Here is a 17,495-nt window from a genome sequence, read left to right as displayed (position 1 = left end):
GATACCACTCTTAAAAGTTACCTAACTTGCAAATTCTAGGATTGGCGTCCATCTATCCTAATCCACTGGATTTCCTCGTTAACAATATCATGAATAATGGTAATACCTGCACCTGAAAAGCTCAGCATGATATTGTGCATGGCCCTTTGTGTGAGAGAAGTGAGAGGAAGAGACCTGAAGCCACTTCTCTCTCTAGGGACAGATCTGAGCAAAAAGGTTGTTTCTCTGACGGTCATTAAGTGCATAAATAGCTGTCTTGGAAAGCAGGAATTAAGGGACATGTGTTTGTTAGGGGTGGATTAAAGCCATTTGTAAGATCACATATAAGCATGTAACAAACACCTGGACGTAACATTTGTACCTTCAGCGATCTCCCAGTTATATGAAATAATTTTCTCTATTAAGCTGCATTCCTTGCTCAAGAACACCATGATTTTTACACTTGTTTCCTGACAGATGTTCTTCAGTGGGGGTTGGTTTGGGTTTTCTGTGGTGTGGTTGGTTGGTTGGGTCTGAGCACTTTTCATTCCTACTATCAGCAAACTGAGAGATTACTGATGCACAGTAAGAGATAGATTGCTTTCATATAAAGGTAGGAAGAATGAGGTAGTGCCCTTATTAAGTAACTGATAAGATTCTGCAGAGACAATTCTGTACTAAACTGCAATAAATACTTCTCTGGGGAAGGATAAGAATACTGAGGTGATTCACAACAAAGCAGTTTTCAATATCCTGAGGAACTTTAGAACAATGCCCTAAAGCAGAAACTTTGTTATTTGACATAGAGATGATACCAAAACCAAGTAAGAATTTACAATGAGTGCCTGTACTGTGTCACTGTGTTGTATCAGCAGACATGAACACATGAGCTGCCCACTGGTATCAGAGAGTTTGACTTCTTTTTTTGTGGTTATCTGTAATCAGAGTATCCCTCACAAAAGAAAAACATTTGGAGCAAGAAGAGTCACATTACTTGGGACTGACAAGTCAAATCATAGTAAACTCATTAGGCAGAGATTGTCCTATACTGGTTCCAAAGCCAGTTAAGGCTTTAGATTATCTGGCAAATATCTCCTAACCATGGAAATTGAAAACATGTAAGGACAGTTGACCTTGTGGTATCATCTCTTGTCTAGTTTTTTATGAGCTTCTCTTTCCTGGCTTTTTACAATTCATGCATTCTAACCAATGTTTCCTACTTGGAAATCCTGCCCACCTACCTTTCAGTACACAGTAAAAAAATCCACACAGGCAAAGCTATCCATGTGCAAGTTTCAAAAGGGAGGAACCTCGTATATGTTACTTTCATGTTTCAATTATATGGATGTGGCAACTGAGAGCTGATTCAGTTTGAGCCAGCCACACTTCTACTCTGACGGAGCTTTGAAAATGGTTTGACAAATCAGGATTCCCCCCCAAGAGACCAAACCGAGCTCTGGAAGGGATGTAAGCTCTTCATGCCATTCTCACCTACCTTCCCCTACACTGCAGGTATCAAAGAGGTACAAAAAGAGCTGTAAAGGGAGGGAAATACTTTCTTGCCTTATACATTTTCATAGTCAAATTCTCTTTCTCTATTCTGACATTTCATCGCACCTGCAGTTACATTCTGTATGCATAGAAGCAGTACTTTACAGTATACAATTATAAAATATCCTTTAAAATGGAAAGCTATACTTTAGTTAACTGGAATTCCATATATCCTTATCCCAGTAAAATGGCAGTAAATTGCTCTTAACCAATAGGTAAACTTATAGTTCAGGCACACCTGGAGGTGTCTGTGACTTCCTGCCCCACTTCTCTGTATAGCCAGTTGGGTGGTCTCTCATTCATAATTCTTTCTGACCCTTAAACTATATACAACAAAACAATTATTTATAAATTAAGAAGATTATCCTAAGTAATTAACAGTAATAATCTATCAGAAGAGTTGCCAAGTGAGATGCTTAAATGCTACATGAGCACCAAGTACTGGGTTCATCCCAAGAACAGCGGGGTGCAGACACTAAACTGGTCTCCAGTCACATGACATTTTTAGAGCTCAAACATGGGGTGCCTTTTAAAAAATTACATGATAACAAAATATCTTAATAACTACTAACAACTAATAGGTCTGTACATCACAGCTCCTACTGCACCACAAGTATACTGTATTTAACTGGCCCATCTTTCTGATGGAATCCGACCTGAACAAATTATTTTTGGCATTCACAGGTGCTGACTTTATACAAGGATTAAAGAGATTATGAAAAAGCAGCTTTCACATATTTTGTTTTATGGCAAAATGTAGTGCTGATACAACATAAAATACTTTGAACACTGCCTTCTAACCAGATACACAAAAGCAGTTTTTAAACATTAATGAACTGTAGCAATTTTGTTGCAGTTTTATTTTTTCAACATACCAGAATAAGTGAGGTGATGAGAAAGTGGTTGTTATCAAATGAAACAGTGACAGAGTTTGGAATGTCTATCACTGCTCACTTGGAAATATTTGACTAAAATGTAGAATAATGCCTCCAAATGTTTAATAATAGTAAAAAAATATGCTCTGTTTGCAGAGGTCCAGCTAGAGCAAGGACAATGGCCTATTTCGGTGAGGGCAAAGGGCCGATCCACGTGGATAATGTGAAGTGTACAGGCAACGAGAGATCCTTGGCAGACTGCATTAAGCAGGACATCGGGACGCACAACTGCCGGCACAGCGAGGATGCAGGGGTCATCTGTGACCACCTAAGCAAGAAAGTCCCTGGGAACAGCAATAAAGGTGAGGCGCTGTTGTGAGGGGCAGACCAACAGGTCCAGATGGGCAGCTGTCATGGTAGAAAGAGACAGACTTAACAATCCCACCTCACGGAGGAAACAGTTTAATCAAAAGCAATTACAGAACAAAAGGGGTGGGAATCTCCTCTGCTTACACTGTGTTGGCTTATTCTGTGCAGCTGCACATAGGAATCACCAGGACTACTCAGTCAATACAGGGTGTTTGTCTGCCGTGGTTTACAGCAGCCATATTCATTAAGTTGCTGAAGGGACATGAAAATGCAAAAACCTAAACAGCTCCTTTCAGCTTTTCAAGGTATAGGTTATCCTCAGGTAAGGACTGAGACCTGTGTGGTTGGTCAAGGTCTGCTTCCATTTACAGGGAATAAGGAAGAGCCCTATAAAATCCTACACGTGAGAAACAAATGCATAAATGACTCGGATCACAGTCAAAAGAACTCAGCTACAAAGGATTTCTAAGTCTTGAAAGAATTCAGTGTATTTTCCCCAGTTGAAAGATTTCAGCTATAAAGGATTTCTAAGCCTATTTTCCCCAATCAAAATTGGCTTGTTAAAAACTACCACAAAAGACAGAATAACTTCAACCTTGAGATTTTTTTTAAGTTAACTCTCATTGAATATTGGCTACTTTGCATGATGAGTTTAATGCTCTCCATCTCTCTTTCTGGTTTAGATTCCCTTGCTTCTGTTTGTGGACTGAGGTTACTCCATCGTCGCCAAAAGCGAATAATTGGTGGGAAAAATTCTTTACGGTAAATAATTGCTAAAGACAAATAGTTTTGAATATAAAGCTTTTAAGACATGTATTTGCTCTAAGTGGTTTCCCTAATTTATAATTTTATTGTAGGCTTGTTGTTTGTTTTTCGTTTGACTTGTCATGATGTAGGAGTAGAAATATACCCAAAGCAAATTTGGTAGGAAATTAAAAAGTATTAATGGATAAATACTTGCAGTATTAGTTGAAAATCTGTAGATGCTTATGGGTTTAAAAATTTCTAAGTTACAAAATAGCTATTTTACTTTTATCAAAGGATATCTTTATATCAGGATGTGAGCTATAAAAAGAGAGCTATGAATGTAGTACGAGGCTTTAAATGCCACCTGCACCAAAAAAAAGGCCTGGGTATGATTCACTGCCTAAGGCCTTATTTTCCTTCACAAAATAAGCCTTGATGATGACACAGCTAAAAAACCAGGAGGCACTGACTTTACTTTCTTAACAGTTGTGACTAAACACAAAAAACACATATTCACAGTCTTACAAAAGGCATTGTAAAACTACACTAACAGTACCATTGCATGTCATGTGCAACCTATTTCAAAGTACATGCACAGCACCAATCAATCCATTTCAAAGAAGGCACAGCCCAAGTGGGGGAGCTTCAAAGAACAGTAACAAGAGGGAGCCCAGAAAAATATTTAAACACAGCCAGATAAAGTAAAGTAGGATGACTTACCTCAGTAAAGAGGCAAATGAGATAACAGATAATGCACTGCACAGGAAGAGACTGAGAATTCTTGTCTCAGAATATGTGCTCTAAGGACACTTGCTGAAACACAGTGGTGACAAATAATGTATTGCACAATTCAGCTGGAACAAGGAAGCTGGTCTCATCATAAATCAGTACTGGGATGTTAGATGAAGCAAAAAGGGGAGAAAAATCCAATAGTGCACGCAGAAGGGCTTCAAAATCAAGAAAGGGAGCACACATACATGTCAGAAAAGGACTCAGTGTCACAAGAAGTCATTAAGACAAAGAACTTGAGGAAGTTTGAAAAAAACTGGATACTTACGTATGTACCAGCAAATCCAAAGCTGTTTGAATTACCTCATTTTAGAAAAACGTCTTAAATCCTATCTTCCAAAACTGAAAAGTGCCTAAATTGTTTTAATATTTACGGGAAGTGAATTTCTCCACCTCACTTTAAAACGCTTGGCACTCATAACTCTGAGATGCTGGACTAGATGATCCCTGGCAGCTCTTGCTGTCGAGCACATCCATTGAAGTTGACAGTACTCAGAAAACACTCTAGACTATATACTATCTGTTGCTTACTCTTAGATGCTGCTGTTACTTACAGGTGTATCTCTCTTCCTCTCCCTTCTCTGATTCCTAATCTATTAAACCAGCAAAAAAGAATCCATTCCTGTATTCACAGGTATGCAAATACGGCCAGATCTACTATAAAAAACAAATAATCACAGGTTGACAAAAGCTGCTCATCTATACTTGAGACTTCTTCAGTTGCTTTATACCTTTTGGTTTGCCAGCTTCCTTTTTCATGAAGACAGGGATAGATGCTGGGTTCAGCTTTTCAAGAAATTCCCCTTTCCCCTCTCCAGTTGACAGGAAATTTCTGGTTTGCTGACTTGGATGGTATTTGGTGAGGAACCCACAGAATGTATTTTTGGCCCAATGAATGCAATCTGAGAAGGGAAAATTCAAATAGCTGACTGTGGGAGGAAGCACTCAGAGTGCTGGATGCCCAAACTCTCTGTAAAGTAATCTGGACCATTGTTAAATGGAATTCTGAATGCTGCAGGAATATAAAGGTATTCACCACCGTTAATGAACAGCACATTTTGTAAGCTGTGTCAGTCACAGAAAGCCAACAGGATGCACATTCCAGGTAACTGAGCAGCTACCTGAGTTCCCCACTGCTGTACCCTGAACACCATGTGTCACTCCTCTGCAGGGGTGGCTGGCCCTGGCAGGTGGCACTGCGGCTGAAATCCTCTCATGGTGACGGGAGACTCCTGTGTGGTGCTACTCTCATCAGCAGCTGCTGGGTCCTCACTGCTGCACACTGCTTCAAAAGGTGGGTCTCTCTTCAGTAGTGCACCATGTTTCAAACTGTTTTGTTATTCTGGGCATAGGCAAAACCATTCTGGTTCAAGCCCATGGAAAACTGTTCCAAAAGTTGGCCTTTGGTTTTAAAAAACCCTACCACTCAACCTCCTTTCCCTCAAACAAACAAAACACCCTAATGCATTGAAATTATTTGGGTGTTATTGTTCATGTGATTTATATTCACAACTTCAGCATTTTCATGAAAAAATATAGACAACATTTCAGACATTTTAACCTTCTGTTCCAACAAAAATGCAACTTATGGCTTTCAGGTTATAGTGAAGACAACTGAGCAGACACCAAACACAGGGACTGTAATATTTTGGATTAATTTTGGTAACAACAGATCTTGGCAGTGGTAGACATTTTTAGTGTATCACAGTAGTGACTAAATGTAGGACTTCACTGCTGATGAGGTTACTGAAGTATAAAAATATCAACTTGCACAATAAGGAAGTTAATCTAGTATTTTAAGCTTTCAGCGGTGATTATGTCAATGGAACGGACTGGGAAAAAAGCATAGAAGAGCAGTACAGTTTTGAGGGTATTTGCTAGAATTTGCTCAAGTGGGCTGCAAATGTTTCAAATTTTGACTTTAAGCCTTTCCTTTTGCACACTAGTAACTAAAATGAAGAGTCAGGTACAGTTTTACTCAAATGCAGAGTGTTACTTTGGCTCAGCATCAGATGCCTATCTTTTCAGGTTTCCTGAAATCACAAAGGACTTCCCTTGGTAGTATTTCAAGCTGAAAGTCAAACTCAGTAAAATTTCCTGCTATTTCAACTGATGTCCCAGGTGTTTCTGCAGAACTATGGAAGCACTTCAGTTGCTTTCATCAAAATTCATAGACAATGGCTTCCTATTCCCCTGTTCATCATCTCTGTAGTGATTACCAAGGATGCTGCCTGAGGTCTTGAGAAAGCCTTTGATTACAGGCTTGAAAACGGAATGTGGTGCCAAGGAGTGGCCATTTTGGATACTCTGCTGAGCATCCACATGGCACAGCAGCAGCACGGCTGGAGCAAAGTACCCTGTGGTACTTCCAGATTGGTGCAGCCACGAGGGGCTGTTATAGGCTACCCTGAAACTGTTATCCAGGGTCTCAGTGGCCAAATTACTGTTTTGTCCCAGAAGTTACATTTAAACTGCAATTAGACCTAAGCATGTAGCTCCAACACGTAGTGCTCTGGATGCACTACTTTTCACTGTAAATGAGGGAAAGGTGCATTTAGCTCTAAGCTGGCTTTGGACAGTCTGGGCTGAACTTCCAAATGATCTCAGAGTGATTTTAAGGGATAGGTTTCCAAGAGCTATCTATAGATCAAGTGCCTTCTTCAGATATTTTCCGCAGATGGGCAAGAGAAAGGCCAGTATACCATTTCTCATATCCTGGAAATTGGAACACTGCGTAAGTAACCAAAGTTGGCTCATCTGTACTAGGGATAAAAATTAAGCACAATTTTATGCATGATGATTGGAATTGTTTACCAGTACTACAGTGGAATTACTCATTTCTATACTTTTGCAGATACATAACTTAAGATAAAATGTTTGAAGCTATTTTTTGTTTTATAACCCACCCATCTTATTAGGAAGTTTTGTCCTGAGTTATTCCGACAGCTACAGGGAAATTGGAAGGTCTATAAAATAAAACAAAACTTTGGATACTTAGAAATATGAGGCATAGGGAAAACCCCTTCATTTATCCCATACAGAAGGTCATCTTGACATGAACAGATGTTTGATCACAGCCTGCAGCTCTCTCTCCTTAAAGCCTAGAAGTGCAATTTTGCTCATGGAAGACCTGAAGGAGATCTGCAGAATTAGACCAAGAAAGCTTTACAGGCAACCAGGAATGCAACCTACAACTAGCAGAAATATTCAGTGGTACAGCTGTATATTGTGCTGAAAATGGTAACATTCCTGCTTTGTCTGCTGCTCCTCATGCAAGCTTTAGAGACCAGAACATTGCTGGATGGTGTAAGAAGAACAGGCATAGGTTAAAAGGTGATGGGACACTGTGGGGTATTTTCTGCAAGCATATTAGAAATTTCTTGTTGAAGGCTATTAGGGAAAAGGGAGAAATAAAAGGAAAAATATTTCTGTTAGCTTAGCCAGATTTTAAAATAAATATATGTACCCAACAGTATTCTCTTATTTTGCATTTTGCCCAGGAAGGGCTGTGTGTCCTGTGATACAAAAATCTTCAAAGGCATGCACAGAAAATTGTTACTTCAGCGACAGTAATGATCTCTAAAGTATTTACCACTTAGTCCATGATGTGAAAGAAATTGGGATTATATCAGATGCAAAACAAGCCTAAGACGTGCAGGCCTCCTGTCAGTTTGATAATAGGTGCTTGTGATGCACATACGCTTTGTTGTCCTTGCTATAACTTCAGTTCATGTAAGAGGTTTTTATTAAGTTACCTAAGCCTCTAGAATTTCTCAACCAACCTACAAAGCAGGCTAGAACACTGTTTTCATTCTAGTAATTACTTGAGCTCTGCAATGATGTCAGTACTCAGACTGTCATTGCAATTACTGGCAGTTTGTGTTACCCTTAGTAAATAAATTTATAACGCACACCTTGTACATCTCAACTAAGTGCCAGTCATGGCAGATGGCCATAAGAAACTTGCCTGTGAAAATATACAAAAAGGAACATAGCACAACCTGAAACGTCGGGAGAAGGTTTTTATATTCTTTAGGACACACTGAAGTGTCAGTGTAAACATTTGATAAAGCATTTTGGCTCTTAAAAAAAATCTTTTGGTAACATTAGTTAAGTGTACAATAAAGAAACTGATGAACTCTGTTTGCATGCTCAGGATGTGAGCCTGAGCCAGCCCTATTTGTTTTCACCTCCATCTCAGGTATGGCAACAACACTCGCAACTACGTGGTGCGGGTTGGAGACTATCACACCCTGGTGCCGGAGGAGTACGAGGAGGAAATCGGAGTCCAGGAGATTGTGATGCACAAGGAGTACAGGCCTGACAGCAGCGACTATGACATTGCCCTGCTGAGGCTGCAGGGGCCCGAGGAACAGTGTGCAAGGTTCAGCACCCACGTCTTACCTGCCTGCTTGCCACTGAGGAGGGAGCGACCACAGAAAACTGCTCCCAACTGTTTCATCACTGGATGGGGGGACACAGGTAAAATAATTTCTGTGCACCAATCTGGTTATCAGAGGCTGCTTTAAAAAAACCCTCAAATTAATAAGTAAGAAAATGCTCAAAATGAAAGCATTTTACTCTTTTTACATGGGGGAATATTTTCTCTCCTGATCCAAGGAATAACAACATTTTGTTTACTGAATATAGTTTGTGTTTGGAAAGCAGTGATTAACCATGTAACTCTAAATCACAGACCCTGTCACTAAAATGGCCTCATTAAGACTGACAAGCAGGAATAAAAAGCTTATTTGTTGCCAGGCACACCCTGCAGAGCAGCTTATCACCCCCTGCCTCAGTACATAACTAACAGCTCTAACACATTTAAGGTTTCAAAGGTAAGGACCATGAATATTTTAATTTTAGAAAGGTTATTTAAATTACTACAATAGAAAAATGAATGGAAAATATACACATAATAGAATTTAAAATAACATTTTAGTGTTCCTTGTTACCAATGACTTTTTCAACCAGCTTTGCTTTAAATAATAGAAAATCTTGCCAAAATTTACTAAAGCCTCAATGCAATCTGCATTCCAGGCTTCTATTCGCTTTTTCCGGTCAGTACAACATTCTTCCTCTTCAAAGATCTTTGTCCTCCAAATGTTTCACAAATTAAAAATCACGTTTTACTTTTATGTTTTCGTGGTGCTGAATACAGTGCAAGGCAGCAATCACACTTGAGCCTTTGTTCCAGTGACTCACTCAATCTGGCAAGGAGACAAGGCACAGTCAAGTGTCCGTTCCTCCTCTTTACATGCACTAATCTGTGTGCACAGGTGTTGGGGTCACTGTACAACAATAAATGAGAGAGACATGTAGGGTGGGGTTTTTGCTAAAATCAGTTGTTAATTCATTGCCTAGCTCTGGCTAGCCTTTTTACATAATTCCCTGAAATACTGCTAACTTAGGACATCTATTTAAGGAAACATTAACCACTGCAGTAATTGGCTTCAATTTATGGTAAGAAATTACATCATTGCAGTACCTCAGCTGACATTTCACACTTACTAGATGAATTATAATTGCTTCAAAGTGGTAAGATTTTACTTAAAAAAAGGCCAGACCAACACTGGCTTTCATTTTCCATGCTTCCAATGGAAAGAGGTGCAAGCAAGGAAAAAAAGTAGAAAGATCCATTTGGATGCTCTACTTAGATGCCACCAGAAGATGCAGCACCTGTCAAGCTGAGCTACACTAGATTTGAACTGGTGACATAGAAATGAAGTATTTCTACTGCTTCACTCTCAATTGCTCAAGACTCCCAAACATTGCTTCCACATTTAAAGTATTCTTCCGTAGAAGACACAAATTGCTCAGAATAAACCGAACTCCAGCTTTGGAAAGATGCGGAGAACACATGCAGAAAAGCTACTTTTTTTAAAGCACCTATATTTTACATTTACAGTACCTATAGTATTTTAGTATTATATTTAATGCACTGATTTTTTCAGTAGTGTTGCTTCCAGTAATTTTATGTAATGACAAAGCAGTATGAAGGCCTGAGAACAAAAATTTGATTAAATCACATGTATGTTTCCAAGACCAACCATTGTAATGAGACAATAATTTGGATTTCCTTTCTAGGACGGGCTTATTCAAGAACATTACAACAGGCTGCCATCCCCTTACTTCCCAAGAGGATGTGCGAAGAGCGCTACAAAAGGAGATTCACAGGAAGAATGCTCTGTGCTGGAAACATGCAGGAACAGAAGCGTGTTGACAGCTGTCAAGGAGACAGTGGTGGACCACTGATGTGTGAACGCCCAGGGGAAAGCTGGGTTGTGTACGGTGTGACCTCCTGGGGCTACGGCTGTGGGGTCAAAGATTCCCCAGGTGTCTACACAAAAGTATCATCTTTCGTACCCTGGATTAAAAGTGTGACCAAACTATGAATGTCCGTAATGAAAACCAAACTTTGAGGCAGGACAACTTGAAAAGCACAAGCAGTGCACAGCTGGGGCCCACAGTGGGTGGAAACAGACATTTTCCTGATTCGTGTGTTTTTATTAAATCCAAGCTGTATACACACAATCATTCCAGTTAGGGATTACTGTCCTCCGTGTTCCAGAAGTGTAAATATTGCATGAACAAGTTACCATGTATCTAAGGGGAAAAGTGATAGGTAGAGTTAATAGTGGAGCAGGACAGCAGGACACTTCGCTGAGACTCACTGCCCACAAGACTGCAGCTCCAAACTATGTATGCTCCAAGCTTCTCCACAGTTAATTACCGATCTCAATTAATCTCCAGTCTAGTTTATTTAATCTATTAGTACTATGATTTTACACTCAGTCCCCTAAATCTGACTCATGTTTCAGTAGCTAATGAGACAATTAGTAGACTGATTCTTGCTAAGTAATTCTGAATATATGCAGGAAGGAAAACATTGGTCAATAATCAGATCCCCAGGTAGTCTGCTAAACGTCCTCACAGGTTAGTGTGCATAAAGTACATTCCCAAGTAAAACAGGCAGTACACTGACAGTTCCCCCACAAACATCCTGCACAGCTGCAAAAGCAACCACTTATTTTCTCTCCTCTACGTAAGTAACGTTTGTCATATTTCTGAAATTCATAATTTTGAGTACATACAGCATTTTGGAGAGGATTCACTATTCCTATTTACCACTAGCTGTCAGTACAGTGTCAGACTAACAAACATCCCAATCCTCTCACTGCTGGGCTTTCCTCAAGTAGTGCAAAGAACCTCTGTGAATCCTACCAGAGAAAGTTATACATACAGTGGAGTTGTTGAGCCAAAACTTGTCTCAAAAGGTCGATAAAGTCTTAAACTATGTTTCCTACAAAATAATATTTAGACAACTCTCTCCTGCTTAGTTGCAACACTGGTTCAGACTGATCTCACAGGAAAGCTTAGTTTTCAGTAATTTTTAAAGCACTGACATCTTGATTCCATTTAGTTCTTTTCCAAATATGTTCTCCATGCTATGAAATCCCTAACAACTTATTATAAAAATGCACTGATAACCAATTTACTGTCCTTCTAGAAAAGGCCACCACACTGAACCTAGAACACAGGAGGTAATCACCACCTTAGTGCATCACTGAAGGGTATCAGTGTGTAAATCACGTGGGAACTGGCTCAGCACTACCTCTACAGCCCCTGTCAAAGGCCATGCTGAGCATCTCCAAGTGTGCTCTACATACCACACTAACAACCATGCTCATAAAAACTGAACGGAAAGCTGTGGGCCATGAAACACTCCAGTGTGACAAGTGTGGCAGATAAGTGTCACCACATAGTGACTGTGTGAACTGTGACAACCAGTGACTGTTTCCCTGTTTCCTATTCATCAAACTGGCTATGACTGTGTTGTGTGGTGTTTTGTGAAAAAGCGGGATGCTTGCATTCATGCTGTAAGTGGGCAATCATTGATTTCTGTATGGTTGTGTGTCTCTCTGGTGTTATAACAAATATCCTAGAAAACTCACTTGCATACGAAGTGGCAATGATATTGCAGAAGCCCATGTGATTGAACATTTGGCCCTTAATCTCTCTGACCTCAAATTTACGTTTTCAAGGGTCAGGACTAATTGTAACTGGTGCTAAACTAGTACATGAGGTGCTTTAATATATTTTAGTTCTCTGTAATTCCACACTATGTGAATAGTGTGAAATACTTAAAAGCATCAAAAACCACAGTACTGTGACCACCTACTCTTAGACCAATGCTAAACACTGTGCTAGTGAACTTTGAAACCATTACATTTTTACTTCTATATAGCCCTTAATTACAGGGGAACTCAGTCTGTCAAAATATATTTGCTTGTAACATCCGAGCTTTGCTGTAAAAGACCCAGAGACTTGTGGTGAAGTAGGCTACATAGTGCAATATATGCATTGTATACAGACAAAATAATAATCTTTTAAATAGTTGCACCACAAAAATAGAATACTTGGGGGGGGGGGGGGGGCGGGGAATTAAGGCAGCATACTAAGTGTAGTAAACGTTTAGATTTAGTACAGTACTCTGTTAGTTTTGCTCTTTTAATAGAATGCTTTGTTAGATTTTAAAATGTTGCACTACTGTTTCCATGCTGAGCATGCCTTTTCAGTTTTCAACATAAAATGTCTGCATCTCATGCCATTCTCATCTTTGTTCAGTGAGCCTGATGGTATACACATATACAATAAAAACTGCCACACTGACTACAATTTCTGTACGTTAATTAATGCTGTGGATGTACAAGCACTGCTGCAGAACATCAGATGGGTAAACCTCACATGAGCTGTATTACCTGAGAATGGGGGCTCTTGAAAGCATCTTCTTCAAAGCATATAAACTTAGGGCTATTTTCTCAGAGGGAAGTTTGTCCCTGAATGACAGAATTCCCAGTGCTTTAACTCAAACCAGTTACATTGTCCTAAGTTTATCCTACACTTTTAAACCTGTTTAACTGTGCTAGTGGTGGCACAAACCATGAAAACATTTGGGATGACCATCCTGAAGAGATATGTCATCTCTCCAGGTTCTGCAGCACCATGAAGATGTACAGGTACACGCAGCCCTCCTAAACTTCCCAAGTTTTCGTTCACTTTCCAGAGAATATAAAGAAACATCACTGCAACTGACACACAAAGCCTCCTTAATGTTTATCTTACTCAACCATGAACAACTTCCTAAAGTACAAGGACCAGTCTGCCTGGCATTTGTCCATGTAACATAAGCAAGTAACTGCCCTTGTAGAACAGATGTGTTATTTTCTAGAAACGCTGAGGTTACAATAGAAGTCCGATCTTCTTGGAGAAAAGAAAACTCACAGTACACACTCCACATTGTTGGCTACCAGGCTGGGCAGCTACCACTTTGGAATCTTGAGCATTAAGAATGCCATATGATAGGGCTGTTTAAGAGGAGAGAGTAATCACACACCACCAATTAAACAGGTGTGCTGTCACTCATTACAGCGCCACACAAGAACACACATTCAACTCAACTGTACTTCCGCCAGGGCAGAAAATGTATACGCTTAGAAAAAAATCTGAAGTTTCCTATGACAGCTCCCTAATCTCCCCACCAAACACAACTACCAGAAGTAATTCCCTCAGATCTACTCCATGCTGTAATTAGAGCCCCACAGATCTGCTCCATTCACTTCAAGCAGGAATCCTGACCTCAGCTGATAAACACTCGGCAGCAGTAACACCGCATGCTGATCATCTCAGTTCTGGCTTCACAGATTTTGTTTCCCAGTCCTTTCAAAGCCTCCCTTTCCCCTTAATGTTTCTGTTTTCAACTATTTGCAATGTTATTATTTGAAAGATATTCGGGAAGAGATTGTGCCAGCATGGTTCGTATTCACTAAGACGGCACATTTACTTTTAAGTAAAGTATCTTGTCTGAGTATACAATGATTCACCATCTACTGGATCTCCATCAATTTTCTTAAATATGGATGCCTCAGCAACAGCAACTGAAAAATCAGCTCTTTTGTAAGTCACTGTTTCTGCCCTGCAGCACTTACCTCTGATTCAAGCCATACCACTTCTGGAGTGGTTCCCACACAATACATCAGCCACCTGACACCACAGATTCTGCCACACTTAATGCCCAAAAGCTGTGTCCCCAGAACAAGCAGATTTGGCATGTGTAAGTAATTCTGACAAACATGTGCAGGTCTAGTTTTAGTTACCAGCAGTCTTTCAATAAAGAAGTCACACGTGCAGCCAAGGTCGTGTCTCTTTATTGACTTATTCATACAGTCGAATGCTTTACATTCACACAGACACCAAAATTACAGCTGTAGTTTCCACATTCATTTTCCAGACTTCAAAAACTTACCTGCAGCTTCTGTAGCACAGGCACACTCCTTGCAACAGCCTTTTGAACACACTTCGAGAGCAGAGGAGCCATCCCTGAAGGTGCAGCACAGCCACTCAACTACCAAAACCATTATTGTAATAGCTTAAGGCTTAGTGACAGCCCAAAGAGTGGAGCAGCACAAAATGAGATCCTAACTATATTTGCCTGTATAGAAGCAGTCAAGCCTAATTTTAGGCATGGTAAGCTGGGTTTCAGCCCCTCATCATCAAGATCAGATGGACTGTAGCAGCTCTCATTAAAGCTCAAAAATTTTAACTTTGTTGAAAGATCAAGGTTAAGACCTAGCCTAAAATTAGCTTTTGCTAGCTCTACGTGACAACCAGAAATATTACTGCTTCCAAAAGGCATCAATTCCAGACGATTAAACACATCCACCCTACCCTAAGCAAAAATTAACAGATTTAGTCACAGCTACTCCTAGAATTCACATGTGGAATTTAGCCCCATCTTCTTCTGTCATCATAACTCAAGAGGGTTTTTCCCCTGTAAAAACAAGTTTGAGGCAGTTTAATATTGCTACTGGAGACGCAAATAAGACAGCAATCATCACTGAACAGCAGGATGCTCTCCTAGGGGTTGTAAAACTGCTCTGAAACAAAGCTGTTGGTATCAGCTTCCCATCTCCCTCGGTCCTGCAGCTGCAGATTTCTCTTGGTACTCACATGCTTATCGAAAAAGACATTCCCCTTGCACAGGATAACCCTGGGAAATCTGTGCATTCAGATGCTTCTAGTTTGGCATGCAAAGTACTGGCAACGTGCTTTTTATGCTAGGAATACTGCATTATGTTTTCTAATGCCTCTACATCCAAGCTCAGTTCCTCCTAGTCACACTACTACGCTTGTTTATACTCTTCTGTCCCAAGAACACATAACAATGAAACATGCCTTAAAATGAAACACCAAGTCGGTACTTTGATTTCACAGGACAAGTCACAGTAATCGCTAAACATAAATTATCGAATCTGCATTATTCCTGCCCCAAATCTCACCTCTGAAGAGCTTATTAGGTAACACACAGCCAGTCACATAGGTTTTGGACAGAGTATCTTCAAGAAGTACATCTCCATACTTTCAGCTTCTGCGCTCCTGTGGAAGTAAAAAAATAATAATAATAATAAAAAAAAAGTTTAAAAACTGGGCTGTAATAGCTTATTACGGGGGGGAAAAAGGGAGACACCTGAAAAACCGATCAACGAAAAGACACCCAAAAAAGGGGGAGACGGCTAACCCCATGGCAGACTCAGTTTGTTACTTGCCACAGTCAACGACTCATACCCACAAGAGGGTAAAAGTTTTGCCAATTAGCAAGGCCCTGCTCTTCCATGCCTAGGAAGGGAGTCAGCCACAGGCGGCAGCTCCCATGGAGTCATGGATCCCTATTCCCCCCCTCCGCAGCCACGTGGCGGCCGCCATTTTCCCTTCCTCTCTCCCTCCCTCATGCGGGCGCGGGCCCGCGCCCGTGACCCGGCCCCGGCCCCGGGCCCGGGCCGCCGCGCCCGGCTCCCAGCTGTCCTCCCTGTTACGGAGCCCCCGCCATCATGGAGCCTACCTTCTGTCTGCTCCGCTCCGCTCCTCTGCCGCTGTGGAGGAGAACGCGCCCGGTCCGCGAGCACCGCCACCGCCACTTCACCTTCACCCTCACCCTTCCCGCGCCCGCCGCGCGCCCCCTCAGCGCCAACGGCCGCGTCGCGCGCCCACCCACGCGGAACCCCCTCCGCACGCGGCCGACCCCGCACGCGCCGGCGGCGGGAACTGGGCACTGCCGTGACGCCGGCCTGGGGGCGGGGCTTCCGGCGCTGGGCGGGGCCACGGCGCGCACGCGCCCTGAGCTCGGCCACACGGGGAACGCGCAGACGGCAGAGGGGATTGATCCCTCCCCTTCTGATTCCCGCTCCTTCCCGAAGATACCGACTAGCAGCCCCGGGGGCAAACGGGTTAAGGGACTCTCCAAAGCAGAGACCTCCAGCTGATCGAGACAGCGATGCTGCTTTCTCTGTGTAGATACACGTGTGTGTATACTTGGTCCCATCATAAGATGGGCCTTAAATGCTGCAACAATACTGCTTGTTATTTGAAAACCATGGACTAAAATAAAAATCGGAGGTCGTGAAAGACGTGCTAGAAAAATGAAGTCATCCCTCTAGGTGGACACAGGTCATTTCCGTTTTCCAGTCCATGTAAGCAACTGCATGCTGGCCAAATGTCCACACCTTCATTTTTAGTTAGAACAGGATAGAACAGAACAGAAGATTCAAGTTGGGAGGGACCTACAAGCATCATCAGTCCACATGCCCAACCCGCTCAGGGCCAACCAGAAGTTAAAGCCTGTTGTTAAAGGCATTTTCCAAATGGTTTTTAAACACTGTCAGGCCTGGAGCATCAACCACCTCTCCAGGGAGCCTGTTTCAGTGTCTGAACACCATCTCATAAAGAAATGCTTCTTCATGTCAAGTCTCAATCTCCCCTCATTACTATACACCACAGCAGCTTATTTAACTATTATTAGCCGTCCTCAGCCCAGGGAAGAGTCAAGCTCAATGCATGTTTTTTAGATGATCACCCTTACTTTGTCTGAATTCCTCCCCCATTCAGGTTTCCCTAGCCCTTGGTTTCAGCTGTTGGTTACTTTCCTACCCCTGGGATTTGCCCTTCCCTGACTGTTGTGCTTTCTACATCCATATTGCTCACAGAGACAAAAAAACCATAAAGTCTTTTGCCTTTGAGCTCCAGGAATTTGTGGACTGGAAGAACTGAAAAGAAACATTACGTCAAAGTGGATAAATCAGAGGGCAAGAAGGTATTATTTGTAGCAAAGATCTTTCCCCTTTTCTTACT

At 41.4% G+C, this 17,495-nt stretch overlaps 2 protein-coding genes across 4 annotated transcripts in view; one reads left to right on the top strand and one right to left on the bottom strand.

Annotated features, from left to right (window-relative positions):
• Positions 1 to 11,764, top strand: part of PRSS12 (serine protease 12) — a 32,143-nt gene extending 20,379 nt beyond the window's left edge. Inside the window, exons 9-13 of the mRNA XM_082281881.1 lie at positions 2,562 to 2,767; positions 3,458 to 3,536; positions 5,482 to 5,604; positions 8,512 to 8,792; positions 10,398 to 11,764. Coding sequence (XP_082138007.1) covers positions 2,562 to 2,767; positions 3,458 to 3,536; positions 5,482 to 5,604; positions 8,512 to 8,792; positions 10,398 to 10,705 — 997 coding nt within the window. The 3' untranslated portion in view covers positions 10,706 to 11,764. The remainder of the gene's footprint in view (positions 1 to 2,561; positions 2,768 to 3,457; positions 3,537 to 5,481; positions 5,605 to 8,511; positions 8,793 to 10,397) is intronic.
• Positions 1 to 16,312, bottom strand: part of METTL14 (methyltransferase 14, N6-adenosine-methyltransferase non-catalytic subunit) — a 65,168-nt gene extending 48,856 nt beyond the window's left edge. For all 3 annotated transcript variants that reach the window (XM_082281882.1, XM_082281883.1, XM_082281884.1), the window contains exons 1-2: positions 16,210 to 16,312; positions 15,650 to 15,746 (exon numbers count right to left, since the gene is read on the bottom strand). The gene's annotated coding sequence lies outside the window, so the exon portion shown is untranslated. The remainder of the gene's footprint in view (positions 1 to 15,649; positions 15,747 to 16,209) is intronic.
• Between the last annotated feature and the right edge of the window lie 1,183 nt (positions 16,313 to 17,495).

The sequence above is a fragment of the Coloeus monedula genome (assembly GCF_965178545.1).
Source record: "Coloeus monedula genome assembly, chromosome: 5".
NCBI classification, from domain to species: Eukaryota; Metazoa; Chordata; class Aves; order Passeriformes; family Corvidae; genus Coloeus; species Coloeus monedula.
This window is presented reverse-complemented; position numbering and strand designations above follow the sequence as displayed.